At 44.5% G+C, this 16,152-nt stretch overlaps 1 protein-coding gene across 1 annotated transcript in view; it reads left to right on the top strand.

Moving 5' to 3' along the window:
* Nucleotides 1-16,152, top strand: part of LOC146861755 (metalloprotease TIKI1-like) — a 1,236,995-nt gene that overhangs the window by 1,119,852 nt on the left and 100,991 nt on the right. Inside the window, exon 6 of the mRNA XM_085640940.1 lies at nucleotides 3,989-4,246. Coding sequence (XP_085497066.1) covers nucleotides 3,989-4,246 — 258 coding nt within the window. The remainder of the gene's footprint in view (nucleotides 1-3,988; nucleotides 4,247-16,152) is intronic.

Consider the following 16,152-nt stretch of genomic DNA (forward strand, 5'->3'; position numbering starts at 1 on the left):
TGGCATGGTTCACAACGTTCTCCTCCCCAATGATGCCGTTGGTGGATAACCCAGACTTTTCCTCCCTGGCTGTAAATCCGAAATATTTCAGCAATGGCGTGAGCAGGGATACAAAAGGGTAGGCTCATTGTTTGACCACATGGGATCATTTCCTTCAACCAACTTCAGAATGAGTACGCACTACAAGCAGCTGACTTGTTCCCATACAGTCAGGCGCTTCACTAGGCATCCTGACCAGAAATGAGGCCGGGAACATCTAGCCCAATGACCCGGTTTGAAAAATGGTTTATAACCAAAGCTGATGACGTGTAATTTCGGAATTATATGTTCTTCTTTCAGAGACCCCTATAGCATCCAAATCTAAGGGGCAGCTGAAATGGGAGAACGAACTGGGAGTAACATTATCTGAGAAAGAATGGCAAGACACACACTACAGGACTCACCACACAGCATATGATTCGGCGGGCACAGAGGCGGCCAACAAAGTAGCATCATATTGGTACTTAACACCAGCCCGGCTGCATGGCTGGAATAAAGATCACTCAGCATCCTGTTGGCGAGGGTGCAGGCAGACAGGATCCCTGATACACCTTCTATAGCATTGCCCCAAATTGGTAAGTTATTGGGAACTGGTCCGTAACAACATAGATGACACTTTTATCACAGCTATCCCACGCTTTCCGGCTTATACCCTATTAGGTGTCCCCAATCCCCTGACCTTTCCCTTGCGCTCACTTAGAGGGAGGCAATTAGCCTTAGCTTTCAACACCCCAAGAATGGTCCTGCTAGCTCACTGGGGCACTGAGATAGTTCCAGGCCACACTGCATGGCTAAGGAGATTATGGATTGCATTGGCCATGGAGTGCATGTCCATGATGCTCGACAATAGGTCATGGGCACCATTTATCACTATCCTAGCAAAAGAATTTAGGGATCTCCACTTTTTTAGAATCCTCCACCTAACATATTATGAGCAGGAAGTCACTACTTAACCACGTTGTGGAGCAACTGCGGTGTCTATGCTCGGATACAACCCTGGCTGGGGTCCCGACACACAGAGTATGATCCCATGATGGTGCGTAGGAGAATAAGGGAAAAGGAGGGGGGTGGGTTAGGGGGGAGTGCCAATACTTGGGTTTTTGTTTCCAATTTTGGACACATATGGCGTCATCACAATCACTGCACGCTGCTTTTCATAAGATTGAACTTTCTCTTCAAAAGGCTAGCTGCCGGCCTCCGGGTTGAAGGCGCCATGCTGTGTACCTCCCAATGCTATTTGATTCGCTGCTGGCCGGTGGTTGTAGGCATAAGCTGTAACACGTGTCTAAATTGAAATAAAAAAGAATTGTTCCATAAATTGTTGTATTGACAACCTGAATCTCTTCTCCAAGCTGTTTTGCCCACACCACTGAATACCCTTTCTTCTTGGTTTGTAATTAGTTTTTTCCCATATATTTATTGCATTGTTTTACTTTTATATTTAAATACCTGGGAATTTGATTAAAAACATGGTTATATTTAGGGCTTTTCTTTTAAGAAAGTATTTATTCCCCCCAGATAGCTCGAGTTGTAAATCATTTTTTCCCATATATTTATTGCACTGTTTTTCTTTTATATTTAAATACCTGGGAATTTGATTAACATGGTTATATTTAGGGTAAAGTTAAATGAAGTTAAATTTGTTTATACAAAAGAGTTCAACATTCAGTGAACTATTTGGCACAGACAGTGTAATTTGGGCCGTACTGGGCTTTGCTTCCCCCCAGAAAGCTTGAGTCAGAAACAGATAAAGATCAGATACAGTTAAAAGTGTTTCTTTGTAGTGGCATTAATGTTGGTCTATGATATATTTGGCTAACCCCCTGTTCATAAATCAAAATTCGGTGAAGCTCATTGGTTCTCAACAAAAGCTATAATGAATATCTCAAACTCAGAATTGTGGAGCAATTGGACTTGATGGGACACTTCCTGAATTATCTATTCAAAATGTTTCAGATTGCACCACTTCCCAGTAGAAACTGTGGAGTAGCAAATGCTGTAGTTAATACCTGGCGCAGTGTATAGTGGTGCATGATTTTTTGCCTATACCCGGCATTGAAGGAAGACAGATTGAGTCGGCCACTTGGGGTGAACCGTAAATGGGATGATGATCTGTCTGAATTGCTCACGGACAGTGAGTGACACAGGTCTGTGCTATGGTGCAGGATGTGGCCAGTAATACCAGGTTCAAGCTAGCACAGTTTTATTCTTTACCCCGCGCCTACCTTACTCTCCAGAGTCTACACAGAATCTTTCCTGCAAGACCTAGAGCATGTCTGTGGTGTGGTGCAAAGCCTGCAACCTTTCTGCTTATGACCTGGACTTGTGACACTATGAGGGACTATTCTGCTGCGGTTGTGGAAAAGCTTATGGAAGTAATAGCAATACAGTTAAGTGTGGCGATTAAACAAAGCTCACTATGCTGATACACCTACCCAAAAAACAACAGCAAAATCTGTAACAGGTTTTCGTCCTTGGGACTACTCTTAGCTAAGAAGAGAATAGCCATATGTTGGCTCTCTCCAGTCCCCCCGGCTAAACGTTTGGAGAGCCGACTTACAAGAATGAGCAGTAGCTGAGGAACATAAATGCATATTGTGAAATTGGACAAGAATACAGAATGGGATTTGGGAAGAGATGATGGTAGATCCCCCACAGGTGATCCGAACGCTTTGCTGAATACCCAACTGGGTAGCACGTTGGCGAGATGTAGCGAACAGGCGGATCTGGAATTGAGATAAAGTGAGTCATGATGCATGGGCCTTCATTGGTTGCTCTTGATGTTTGCCTGTGTGAAAGCAGTGGTCACAATGTACGTATGTATACTGATGTCACTTGATACCCACTAACAGAGCTGACATACTCCCAAAGACTGGTTGTTCAATGTGCACCTACCGATCTATGGTATGAAGTTAATGCGGAGCTATTTTGCAATATATGTCAAGTTGTTTATCGTAAAATTATAGATTTTAAGTTTCAAATGGCAGCATTAGGTGGGAATTCACGCTTCCAACTGTGGCTAAATACTGGTACCAGTGGCACAATTTTACCATAAGCAATGGGACGTTTCTGGTTCATTCTACATAAGGAATACTATATAAAAGTTCTGCTCCTGCTAGACTAAGTATATCTGAAAAACACCAAGGGCCTCTTTCATGAGGAATTGGCATAGAACAGCGCTGCAAGTCTTCTTGCCGCACTGCCCTACGCCAATGTAAAAGGACAGGAATGCACAGGATTTATGAAATATGGTGAATTCCTGTCCTTCTCCCTTGCTCTGGCACACAATTTGCTAACTAGCACCGATGCAGCCACCCCTGCATCATGGTGCAAGGGTGTCTGTGTTACATGCAGGATTGTTTTTGTGCAGGAAGAGGCAACTTCTGGCATAAAAACAATCAGTAGAGGTGTTTTCCTCTTTCTATATGTGCTGCAGAATGCAGCACATATGGAAAGAGGAAAAAACGAAGAGAAATACAAATATTTCTCCTCGTTACACCTGCTCTGGGGAGGCATAAGGCTTTGGCTCTGTCCCAGATTTACATGATTAAGTAAATCTGGGACAGCATCAAAATCCCACCCAACGCCCATGGAATGCCTACCTGGTGAAGAGTAAAGCAACACAGCAACTTCCTCTGCCTTGCCTTACTCCATACTTATGAGGCCATGCAAAGACATGCAAAGTGGCTTTACGTGGCCTCATAGATTTGGTTCAGAGGTTTGTGCCGCAGGAGTGTCACAAAATGAAATGCTCCGGCAGCGCAAGCCTCTCATAAATAAGCCCTCTAGAACCTTAAGCTTATCCTGCCCATAGCTTTTCATAGGTTCGTGTGGTTGACATAGACAGCAAAGGTTCCCAATGTGATTTGATCTAAACTAATTGTTAATGTCAGCGAGGACACCAATTTGTGATTTGTAGGTATCACTTTTCTGTATTTTTATCTTTCAGTGGAAAAAACCAGAGACCTCGACCAGCATCACCAACATTATCTTCTGCAGCAAATTCATCATATATGTCAGTCCCAAGGATAAAACCCCTTCCAAAGCCCCGTGGAAAGCAGAAGGAGTTACTACCTAACTTTATCCTAACAGAAAATATTGATCTATTGGAGAAAGATGAAAAAAAGTATAAAAAGAAGAAAAAGAAGAAACAGAAAAAACAGACTCTCCGTCATTTTAATGATCTCTGGGTTCGCCTAGAGGAAAGGTAATCAAGAGTCATCAGATAATAATACACACAATAATATACCCTGAGCTGTAAATTACATTGAGGTTGCCAGGGAGTTCTGTGTGCATGTGCTCGTTGAACGGGTATCAAACTCTAAAGTGGCTTATAACATCCTTAAAATGTACTTTATTGGTTTATATGCTACCGAAATGGTCATACTGTTGTACTTTTAAAGTAATCAGTACTTTGGCAGAATTCTAATTACAGAAGAGTAATTTTGGCAATTTCGTAATTATTGAAAATTACGATTTTATACCCATTCCGTAATTATGCGGAATTGGGTACAAAATCCTACCACAGGAGCAGAGAAACAACAAATTTAGCAAGTGCGAGTGGCTGCTGGCTGCCATTGTTCATGTTCAGTTGCATTTTATTGTTATTTTCTTAGCACAATATGAATCCTTGAGTCTATTGTGAACGTGAAGGTGTATTTTGCTCTAAGAAAGTAGCGCAGCATGCTGTGTTACGCTCCTCTCGTAATTCAGGGTAATCTAGCATCATTGTACTGTAATTTTATGTACTTATGCTACAGCAAATCATGCAAGTTACACCCACTCCTAAGTAATGCTTATCCTTGAAGTTAGTGACTTCTTGTGTTAGTTAATGCACATCCTGTCTATTTCGCCTTAGAGGAAAAAAGAGTTTCCATTGCATATTTATTTTTCTAAAGCTATTAAGCAGGATAAATCGAAACTGGAGATTAAAATGAGATTAAAATGCACTAAGTGGATGCAGCTCTATTTGACTTTCCAGTTGTTATTATGGGCCTAAAAACGAACTTCAAAGTAAGGTACTTACTATCTGAGCTGAGGGAATGCCCTCATGTACAGTTCAGATCAGGGGTCTCCAACCTTTTTTGTAGTGAGACCCCAGCTTCATTGACTATAAGCCTAGCATAGTGCCTGGACCTGTGGTTCCTTACCAGTGGCTTACACCCTGTGGGCCCAGGGATTGACACTGTCTCCTGGGCCAAAGGTCTGGGTCCTTTAACAGTGGCAGACAATGCCTGCAGCACCCAGGTCTATGGTTGCTTACCTTTGGTTCCCATTAGTTGCAGGGCCCACAAGCTGATGTCCTTACGAGTGGTTAATAAATTACAGGGCCTGGGCCTGTGGTTACAGTGGCTCAGACCCTGCAGTCCCCAGGCCTGTGGTTTATACTGTCTGCAGTGTCCGGGCCCAGTGCCTCCTTACTAGTACCTCCCACATTGCTGGGCCTGTGGTTCCTCACTCAATCAATCAGCATTTGTATAGCGCAGCACTATCACCCCTAGGGGAATCTGAGCACCATGGATGTGATGTTTCAGTTGAAGATCCAGTTCTTGAGTTTCTTCCTGAAGTCCGCCAGGGAGGGTGCTGGGTAGGGTGGAGCACTGGTTGGCGGGAGGAGAGAAACGGTAGCAAGACGGGAAAAACAGGCAGAAAGAGGCAAAATAAAGGTCAGAAACTAGCAGAAAAAGGCAAAATAAGGCTAGAGATGAGCAGAGAGAGGCAGAATGAAGGCCAGAAACAAACAAAGAGGCAGAATAAAAGTCAGAAACGGGCAGAAAGAGGCTAAATAAAGGTCAGAAATCAGACTGTGATTCCTTACGAGTACCTCAAACCCTGCTGGGCCAGGGCCTGTGGTTCCTTTCTGGTGTTTGACACTGCCTGACAGGCTCACATTTTTGTGTCCCTTTAGGGTGCTAGTCACTTGGCTTGCTGCGCCAGTAGCCCACTTTTCCTGGCAAACGGGCTGCTAGGCCTCAGGGTTTGCCAGGTCTTTGTTTAAGGGGTCGGTGTCCCTCTGTATCTCTCTTCTCGGCCCAGGGATGGTCCTTCTCATCCACTTCCTTGGCCTCCCCTGCCCCTCAGACCTCAGCTAACCCCACAGCTACCTACAGGAAGTGTGGGCCTCCGTTACAGTGTCATCACCAGCTCCTTGCTTCTAGAAGAGCACAGGATGGCTTTGAATTACACCCAGGCCCTGTGAGGCGCCAGCATCAGCACCAGGCACGGGGCCTCTCACCTCTGCTTGGCCTCTGTCACACACACTGGGCAAATTAAGGATTTCTCTATGAGGAAGAAGTACAGATGGGAGGAGGGGAGAAGATCGGAGGGGCCCGAGTTGTCCGAACAATCAGTGCAAGAATGGGGAGAGAGGAACAGGAGTGGCAGGTGGATGGTTGGAGGGAAGAGCAGGGGCGTTGGCACTTCAGGAAAGGGCAATAGGGGCCTGGCTACAATAAGGGTTTGGGAGGGAAAGAGTGGGTGGGCGTGGGCCACAAGGGACACCTACAGCAAGGGTCGAAAGGGGCATGGGGTGCTCAGGAAATGCAATAATTTTTATGTTAAGAGTCCAGAGTCTTCCCCTCATACCAAATTGGGTGAGTTCCATATATGTAAAAAAAAAAAAACAGTACTCTGAGTTCCTTGTTGACAGCAGATCCATTCAAAAACACTTTTTTGTAGCCCTGGCACTAGCTGCTGCTGGCAAGCTTGACAATGAATCATATAAATAACTGGCCCAATGTCACTGATGCTTACAGCAGACAAATGAGCCACTTCTGTCACCCACACTCTTTCAATGCCCTCTGCCCCCTGCCCCTCTATTGCTGTTGTGAGACTTAGAGAACTCATTCTGGTGAGGCTGACTGTCTCTTCTGCTCGGGTGTGGAGCTGATCAGGCAAGTGCAGGGCTCATTAAACCTTACCTGCTGCTCTGGTGATGGTAGGCTGAAAAGGGCAGTTGGCGTGGTTCCCAGTAGCAGTTTAATATTTCTTGTGCCACCTGAAATCTTTCCTACTCTGGCCGCTCTGCTCTGCTGCACCTGCTGCTCTACACTGGCACTTGTGGCATGGGATGAAATGCACGGTGCTAGAATGTGAAAGGCAGGTGGCAAAGAGATGGGAGGAACAACGCCATCCTCTTTGGCCCACCCCATCCCAGCTAAGCTCAGCTAAGCCAATCTGAGTAGCTGGTTTGGGGCAAGGTTGGCAACATCGTGCAAAAAAAGCCTAAATATTTAAACTATGTTAATGGACTACTAAATTGAGACCCTACTGGCATTAGCTACTCACTGGGTCTCCGCAAACTACCCGTAGCTCGCGATCGACCGGTTGGAGACCCCTGGTATAGATAGAAGTTTGTCGAGTCCTAGCTATAAATGTCAGGTGTTGCATCTGATGCGTTCGGTTAAGTAGTTGTGACACAACAAGGGTATAATTATGTTAGAATTGCTTACTTGTGAAGTTCTGATGTCGTAGGAAACATTTATAACAGTATTATATTCAGGGGTTTCTGAGCCCTCAGCAAATGGTATTAAGACAAGTAGTGTTTGCTCTCAGGCTTTTCAAATCCATTTCCTGTTTTTTCAAAAGACCCTTCACCAAGAAGTTGCCCTCCAGGCTGTTGAGGGTCTCTGTGCCTTCAGACGCCACTAGTGCTGTGGCTGCACTGAAGATATTGAACGTTGCTGCGTAGGCTTCATGTTTGATGCTCCAGCTCAGCAAAGTGTTTTGATCCGCAAGACCAAACCAGCAATGATCCCCATGGGAGCGATTTCTGCAAATAGGATTGCCACATCTCACATGGCATTTTCGGTTGCTCTGCCTTACATAGAAGTGGAGCAACCATCACTGTGACCAGACGGTCCTGTTCACAGGTCACAGATAGGCTCACAGGGAAAAAGTTTCTGACAGCATAGTCATCTGAGGCTACAGAATTGGAACCCTGTAGAACCTCTAAATGGTGCGGGTAAACCGTGCGTTTGCAAGAACAGTGCATCCACCTTTTTTATAGTGTGTTCACCATTTCGCCAAACTCTAAATTACGGTCTGGGTATGCATGGATTAGAACATTATTTTTAATTCACAAAAAGGGGACTGCCGAAACGCGTTTGTTTTTACACAAGTAAATAAATAACTTATGAAACTCACCCCTGCGAGTGCCTTTTATTCAGGGTAGGACTTTCCCTGACTTTGCGAAGCTGAAATTGATTAACCCGGGTACACCCCCGCGACTGAGGCACCCGTCTGCGAGTGCACCGGCCAAAGGTGAAAAAGGAGCATATATATATATATATATATATCTATATATATCTCTATATATATATCTCTATATATTATCTACTGGCGGTCGCCAGTAGATAGTTATAGTTAGGACCCTGTTTCCATAGGAAATCCGCAACATTCTATTTGGAATAACTTTGGCGCCGGGCGACGAATCCTCGCGAAATTTTCCAAACTAATGGGGCGCTACGCTCCGCTCCTACCCTGAAAGTCTCGGGGGGGATTCGTCAAGCGGGGGCTGAGAAAAAAGGGGGGTCCCAAAACGCGTTTTCCCCATGCATTTTTCCATAGGACCTTTAGACACAGCTACAGCCCGAACGGCTGAACAGAGTTACTTGAAATTTGGCAGAGAGGTAGTCTACAGGTCAAGGAAGTGCCTTTTGTAGGTCTGGTGTAAATCTGTTCAGTAGTTCCTGAGAAAATAGCATTTAAATCAATATATATATCTGTGGCAGCTTACCGTGCGCTTACCGTGCGCTTACGGTTAATAGATAACCTTTCACAACGAAGCGCATAATATGTCCTCCGTGTGCGGACGGTGCACGAAGCGCATCGTGCGTACATGGCCCATCCAGCGTACCGTGGGCACGCGGTGCGCGTAGCGCACCGCGTGCCCACCGTGCGTGCACGGCACTAACTGCGTAAAGTGAGCGCACGGTGCGCGAAGCGCACCGCGTGCTCACTGTGCGCGCACAGTGTGCGAAGCGCACCGTGCGCGCACGGAACGAACTGCGTGAAGTGGGCGCGCACGCCACGAACGGCGTAAAGTAACTTAGCATTTAAAAAAACGTACAAATTCACTGAAAAAACCATAGGTTTCACACACGTTATAGTTAGGAATTAGCATTTAAAAAACCTTGCAAATTCACTGAAAAAACCATAGGTTTCACACACGTTATAGTTAGCGGACATTTCACTCATAAAAAACCAATGAAATTCCCCCGTTATAGTTAGTGCAGGCAACTATAACTCACGCGACCGCAATCCTCTGCTGATGCTAATAATGTATTTAGACACTTATTTGCCCATGTCTTCTTCCATTAAATTTTAGCTATACATATATATTACAAATATTTTTTTTTCATAAAGACACATATTTCATCAGCAGAGGATTGCGGTCGCGTGAGTTATAGTTGCCTGCACTAACTATAACGGGGGAATTTCATTGTTTTTTTATGAGTGAAATGTCCGCTAACTATAACGTGTGTGAAACCTATGGTTTTTTCAGTGAATATATATATATATATATATTATCTACTGGCGGTCGCCAGTAGATAGTTATAGTTAGGACCCTGTTTCCATAGGAAATCCGCAACATTCTATTTGGAATAACTTTGGCGCCGGTCGATGAATCCTCGCGAAATTTTCAAAATAGGTGGGGCGCTACGCTCCGCTCCTACCCTGAAAGTCTCGGGGGGATTCGTCAAGCGGGGGCTGAGAAAAAAGGGGGGTCCCAAAACGCGTTTTTCCCATGCATTTTTCCATAGGACATTTAGACACAGCTACAGCCCGAACGGCTGAACAGAGTTACTTGAAATTTGGCAGAGAGGTAGTCCTCAGGTCAAGGAAGTGCCTTTTGTAGGTCTGGTGTAAATCTGTTCAGTAGTTCCTGAGAAAATAGCATTTAAATCAATATATATATGTGGGCGGAGCCTAACCACACATCTCATCCTGAGATCTGATTGGCTGTAAGCACTTCATCCAAGAAGTGTTGGCAGCCATCTTGGGACCAATATACATGATAGCACCTCATTAAAAAGCATTGCAGTTAATAGAAGGTTTTAAGACTTTAGTTACATTATAAATCATTTGTTGATGGTACCATACTCATTTTAGGAATTGTGGTATGTTCTAAGGTGATTTCACCATGTGAAAAAGCCTTCTGCTGGGATATCATGATTGAGAGAAAAATATTTTCTCATGCTTTTACCACAGAGGTTTGGAAGGTGATCTATAAGCTAAACTGAGAGCTTATTTTCTGTAAATTCACATTATCTTTCTCAGTCATGTGAGAATGAAGTCTGACATTCTCAGTAAAACATGTACATCCAACAAGGGCAGAGACTGTCAGTTGATTCCTTTGTGTTCTACTGCAGCTTTCCAGAGTGTTCCAAAGAACTACTAGAGCGCTAACCGTCCTACTTATGATAAATGTATGGCACACCTGAAGCCATCTTGCTTGGATTAAAGTGGTAACTCTTAAAACATTTAATTTAAAAAGGAACAAAATGAGGGGGTTCATTTTTCCATAAAAAGTATGATTAGTGCTGCAGAAAGAAAAATTAGGGCACATTTTGAGTGACTTCTCAAATCCTCTTCTATTTCATTAAAAAATTCTGACATGCAGACTGAAACATGCACTTTCAATACCAGCAGCAGTTTTCCCTGGTGAGCAGTAGCTTTACTACAGTGATCTAATGAGCAAAAAGAGTGCTAACATTCTGATTTTATGGCAAATGTGTGACACATTTGAATGCCTTCTTGATGGAATCAAAGTAAAAAACTGAAAGTATTTCCTACTGAGGAGACTGCAGTAAATGAGGAAATTAGGAAACTTCATAACAAATAAGTCTCCCAAGATGGCCACCAGAGACAAAAGAGCCCAAATGTAGCCCAAATATCACCCAGATGTAGCCCAAGTATAGCCCAATGACAGAATGTCCAAGAATGTTCTTAAAAACAACTAGAGCACTTACTGTCTTCATTATGACAAAAGTATGGCACACCTGAAACCATCTTGATTGGAATAAACTGGTAACACTTAAAACATTTAATTTAAAAAGGAACACAATGAGGGGGTTCATTTTGCCATAGAAATTATGATTAATGCTGAAGAAAGAAAATGAGGGCACATTTTGAGTGACTTCTCAAATCCTCTTCTATTTCATTAAAAAATTCTGACATGCAGACTGAAACATGCACTTTTAATACCAGGAGCAGACTTCCATGGTGAACAGTAGTTTTACTACAGTGATCTAATGAGCAACTAGAGTGCTAACATTCAGAATTTATGGCAAATGTGTGACATATCTGAATACCTTCATGATGGAATCAAAGTAAAAAACTGAAAGCATTTCCGACTGAGGAGACTGCAGTACATGAGGAAATTAGGAAACTTCATAACAAATAAATCTCCCAAGATGGCCACCGGAGACAAAAGAGCCCAAATGTAGCCCAAAATCACCCAGATATAGCCCAAATATAGCCCAATGACAGAAGTGTGCAAAACACTTATTATTTTGTGTTTTTGCAGTGTTATATAGTGCAGACTTGTCAGGTATTGGAGTGCTTTACATGAGCATTGGTTACATCACACAAGAACAAATTCATTTTGGTTGTAGACATGGGGAGACTAAGTGATTTGACCAGAATCACAGAATGTCGAGCTGAAGCAGAAACTTCAACCTGGTTCCCCAGTTGCAAAGTCTGCAGTTCTGGAAGTAACACCACATCCTCTCCCCTAAGTGCAACATTTAATCAAGTTGTCAACTAGATAAAAAAACATAAAGATAACAAATAATTTAAAAGTGCTTTGTCTCTATTTGAAAACTCAGAAAATATGTCCTTATTTTAGTCTTTTAGAGCACTAACCATAATTTTGATGCCAATAAGACCCTCTCATATATGTAATTTCTAAAGGAATGCTCTAGGTATTACAGTTTTGATTACATCAAGATGATGTCAGGCGTTCCACACTTTTGTAATAAATATAGAATGTTAGCAATCTAGTTGTTCATTAGGATACTGTTGAGAGGCAGAGGCCAGGGGCACAGACTCTGAAAATTGAAGCCAGGTAGGAGGGTGCAAAGGCAACAATTTAACCACACTGAGCAGGCAGGAAGGGCCGTGGAAGCACAACAGACTATGGAGGGTAGTGGAAAGGGGGCAGGGGCAACAAACCAACAATACAGGACTTGCAAGAGAGGCTGTTGGAGGGAAGATCTATTACGGGTCAAGGAAGCTAGGGGCGGTCCCCAGAGCCCCGGGAGCCACCACAGAACTGAGCAGGAGAGTGAGTCAGGGACAAAAGGGGCACCTTAATTTGAGCCGGGGTGCCTAGGAACGCTTGCTCCAAAAATGAAGAAAACAGACATATGAGACATGGAATTGGAGGCAGAATACAATGGCAGTTTAATGAGAAGATGCAACTTCAAAGAAACCGCAGAATAGAGACATAAAGTACAAAATACAGAATCCAGATAATCATACAGCTGTCATGATATTCTCTGTATCTCAATTAATGGACTGACAGAGAGAGAGAGAAAACACATCTATAAATGCATCATGAGAAACAAGTTACACCAAGGAAAATGTTACCTAGGAACACTCACATTTACTCTTAGAGCAAGCATTCCTGCAATTACAATACAACATCTTTTAAATGCAAAAGTAAAGAGAACAATGGTTAAACATAACATGACATTTCATATAGGTAAAATAGAATAAGATACTTCAAGCAAAGCAGAGCAAGACATTTTAAGCAAAGGAAGACAAGAGCTCCCAGTTCTTGGGGAAAACCTGCACAGCCTGTTAACCTACATACAGACGGCGAGGTTGTCCGTTGATATCTGTGTGTGATCCCTTTTTATATCATTTTGTGGGCTCCTTTGCACGCTACATCTACCTACGTATGCTACCCAAAAGCTTCGTCTGCAGATTTTACCAGACATTTCGTCATTTACCCACTTAATGCTGACAATGGACTGGGTGAAAAGGTCAGTCTCTCAGGCCAATCGCTTATCGTAAGTTCCATAGAGCAAGCAGAAAATAATGGGTATTGTACAGGAATTCAATATATTCATGTATAAAATCTCCTCAGTTCTCCTAACTTGATGCTCTGCGGTTGCCACTTCCTTAAAAGCGGGAAACCTGCCCAGGAAGCAAGTACCAGTCCAGGATGCAGCCTACTGTATGTCGACAGCTTCAGGGGGATGTTGAACTTTGATACCGAGCACGGAGCACTCGGGTAGGGTGGGGGCTACTAGTTTGGAGCAGAAGGCCTCGCAGACCTGCCTTCAGACTGCTATACACTAAAATTGCAGAGCTATGGTCAATTTAACAAAGAGGCCTACATATTGAACAGAAGGGCCTACACAGGGGTTTTATGCTGGCTGAGTGGTAAGGATGTCTCAGGATAATTATATAGCAACACAGGACCCGCTGGTCAATTTAATACGGCCTACAAATGCGGCTGGCAGGGCAAGGACAAGGGTCTCATACTTCAGGTGTGGCCAGAACGGGCCACGGGCCCCCTGTGATACAAAATCTACCCTCCTTCAAGGCTGTGGCAATGTAATAGACCATTGTGGGCAGAAGGAAGAGGCAATGGTAGTACAACCATACATGCCAACAGACCCGATTCAGCCAGGAAACGTCCAATGTTTTTAAGCTCAAATGGGCTTTATTTGATCTGTCTCCTGTCTACAATATCCTCTTTTTCAATGTAACTCAAAGGGGAAAATCAATACCCCAGTTTTTTTTCAAAATCTCCCTCTTACCAAGTTCAAAATGTTCGCAAGTATGGTACATTGGATCATGGAAGGAAATGGGATAGGGACATGGACTTGGATAACAGAGGACAGGAGAGACATGGAGAGGTGCACCAAACTGACCCTGCAGGGCAGGCATCAGGGTTTGCAGCAGCACAATACACCACACAGGGCATGCAGGACGGGAGTGCAGCACAACAATCCATAGAAAGCAAGAGGGAGGGGACAGGACCATGCACATGGACAACAGAGAACAGAGGGGCAAGAGGCAATGGTAGCTAGCTGACCATAATGGACAGACAGGAGAGAAGGCTGCAGCATAACAGACCATAAAGGGCAGGAGGGACGGATCAGGGGCATTACAATGGAACAGACAAGCCAGGAGGGAGGGAGTAGGGGTCTGCACATGTAAACAGAGGGCTGGGGGCAAGGGGGCAGGGCAGGAGCAGCAAGATAGCCATGGAGGTCAGGCAGGATGGGCACTAGAAGCAAGACACAACATGAAGAGCAACAGTGAGACTGTGATGGCATACACACAGACCATGGAGGGAAGGTGGGAGGGGGTCAGGGGCAGCTAACTGACCACACAGGGAAGGTGGGAGGGGCCATGGCAGCACAGAAGACCATGCATGGCAAGTGGGAGGGTTAGTGGCAGCACAATGGCTATGATGGGCAAGGAGGAGGGTGCAGGGGCATGCACAAAGGAGGAGGATAGAAGGGAGGGTTAGGACCTGTGCACAGACAAGAAAGTTCAGGGGAAGGGGCCTCACAACAGACCACACGGGGCAGGCAGGAGGAGCAGTTGCAGCACAACAGACCAGGGAGGGCAGAAGGGTGTGGCAGTACAATGGACCATGTAGGACAGGAGGAAGAGGATAGAGGCATGGCATGTGGACAGGCAGGGTGGAGGTGGCAGGGACAGGTTACAGTCATCTGACAATGCTAGGCAGGTGGGAGGGGAGTGGCAGCTCAACAGAACACTCAGAGTAGATAGGAGTGGCATGTCCATGGGACATGGTGGGCAAAAAGGATGGAGCAGGGGCATGCACAAAGACATCGGAGGGCAGGGGGAAGGAGAATAGGGGCAGCAAGCTAAGCACAGAGTTTAAGCAGGAGGTCAATGATGGGGCATAGAATTGGGCAATGGAGGGCAGGAGGAGTGGACTGGTACATCATACTAAATTGAGGGCAGTGGCAGCACATCAGACCATGCATGGCAGGAGGGAGGAGGCTAGTCCATGGATTCACACAACAGAGGATAGGGAGGAGGGGGATGGGGCAGCAAGCTAACTGTTCAGAGAAGGCGGGTATTAGAAACGTTATTGTTTTTAAAACATTTTGTCTGTGCAAACTACTTAAAATATGAACAAGTATGCAGCATAATCTCACTTTTATTCAGGAAGAAGAAGACGTTAGTGACTGTGACTCCGGGCTCACTTGGCAAAAACACCCCCTGACCCTCCACCCCCTATCGCAAAATGTAATGCCCGTGAAAAGGGTAGGTGAACACAGTGTTATATAGAACATAGTCCTGAGAGCACGATTGAAAATGAAAACTAGATATAGTGTATGGTATAAACTATGCACCAAAAAGTGTGATATAAGATGAACCAGGCGTGAAATATAATATGCAATACATTGTGCGCAATGACAGATTCATTGGAGAGCGCGAGATAGCACAGGCACTAGCGCGTGCTATGCGATATGCGCCTTGGAGTGTAATATGCACAGGGCAGTGTTGTGTAACCTAACTAGTCTCTAAAGTTGTAATATAAAATATGTGCTGGGGAGTGTAACGTTGCACATGCACTGTGACAAAGATATGGATCCCAAATTGTAATATGTATGGCATAGCACTGTGCGTTATAACATAGGCATCGAGGAAGGCACGTTTGATGGGGCAATATAACCCGTGCGAAGACAAGTGTGGCATGACATATTCACGGGGTGGTGTTACAGTGCACATGGGCTAGAGAGTGTCATAGCATATGCACTAGCTAGTGGAATACAACACAGAGGTGTGTGGTACTCGGCAGGCAATGGTGGGTGTAACACAGCATTGGGCTCTGTCAGGAGCGCGCTGTGACTCGCAAGTGATGTTCGTCCCCTTTCCAGAGAGTAAAATAAAAAGTATTACACATCCGGCAGTGGATGTGTGTTTTATTAACCGTGAGGGGGGTTTCTTGCATAGTTTTGGTCGAATTTTTGTCGAATCCCCTTTGAATGGCTTGGTGTGCATGTGTATTAAATGTGCCCGTCAATAGCTACCCATGTTTGTATAAATAAACAACAAGGGTGTCTACCGGGATTAGGCACGGTAGAGCATCAGACATGTCAGAGCTTCACT

Source organism: Triturus cristatus, chromosome 2_2, assembly GCF_964204655.1.
Source record: "Triturus cristatus chromosome 2_2, aTriCri1.1, whole genome shotgun sequence".
Lineage (NCBI taxonomy): Eukaryota > Metazoa > Chordata > Amphibia > Caudata > Salamandridae > Triturus > Triturus cristatus.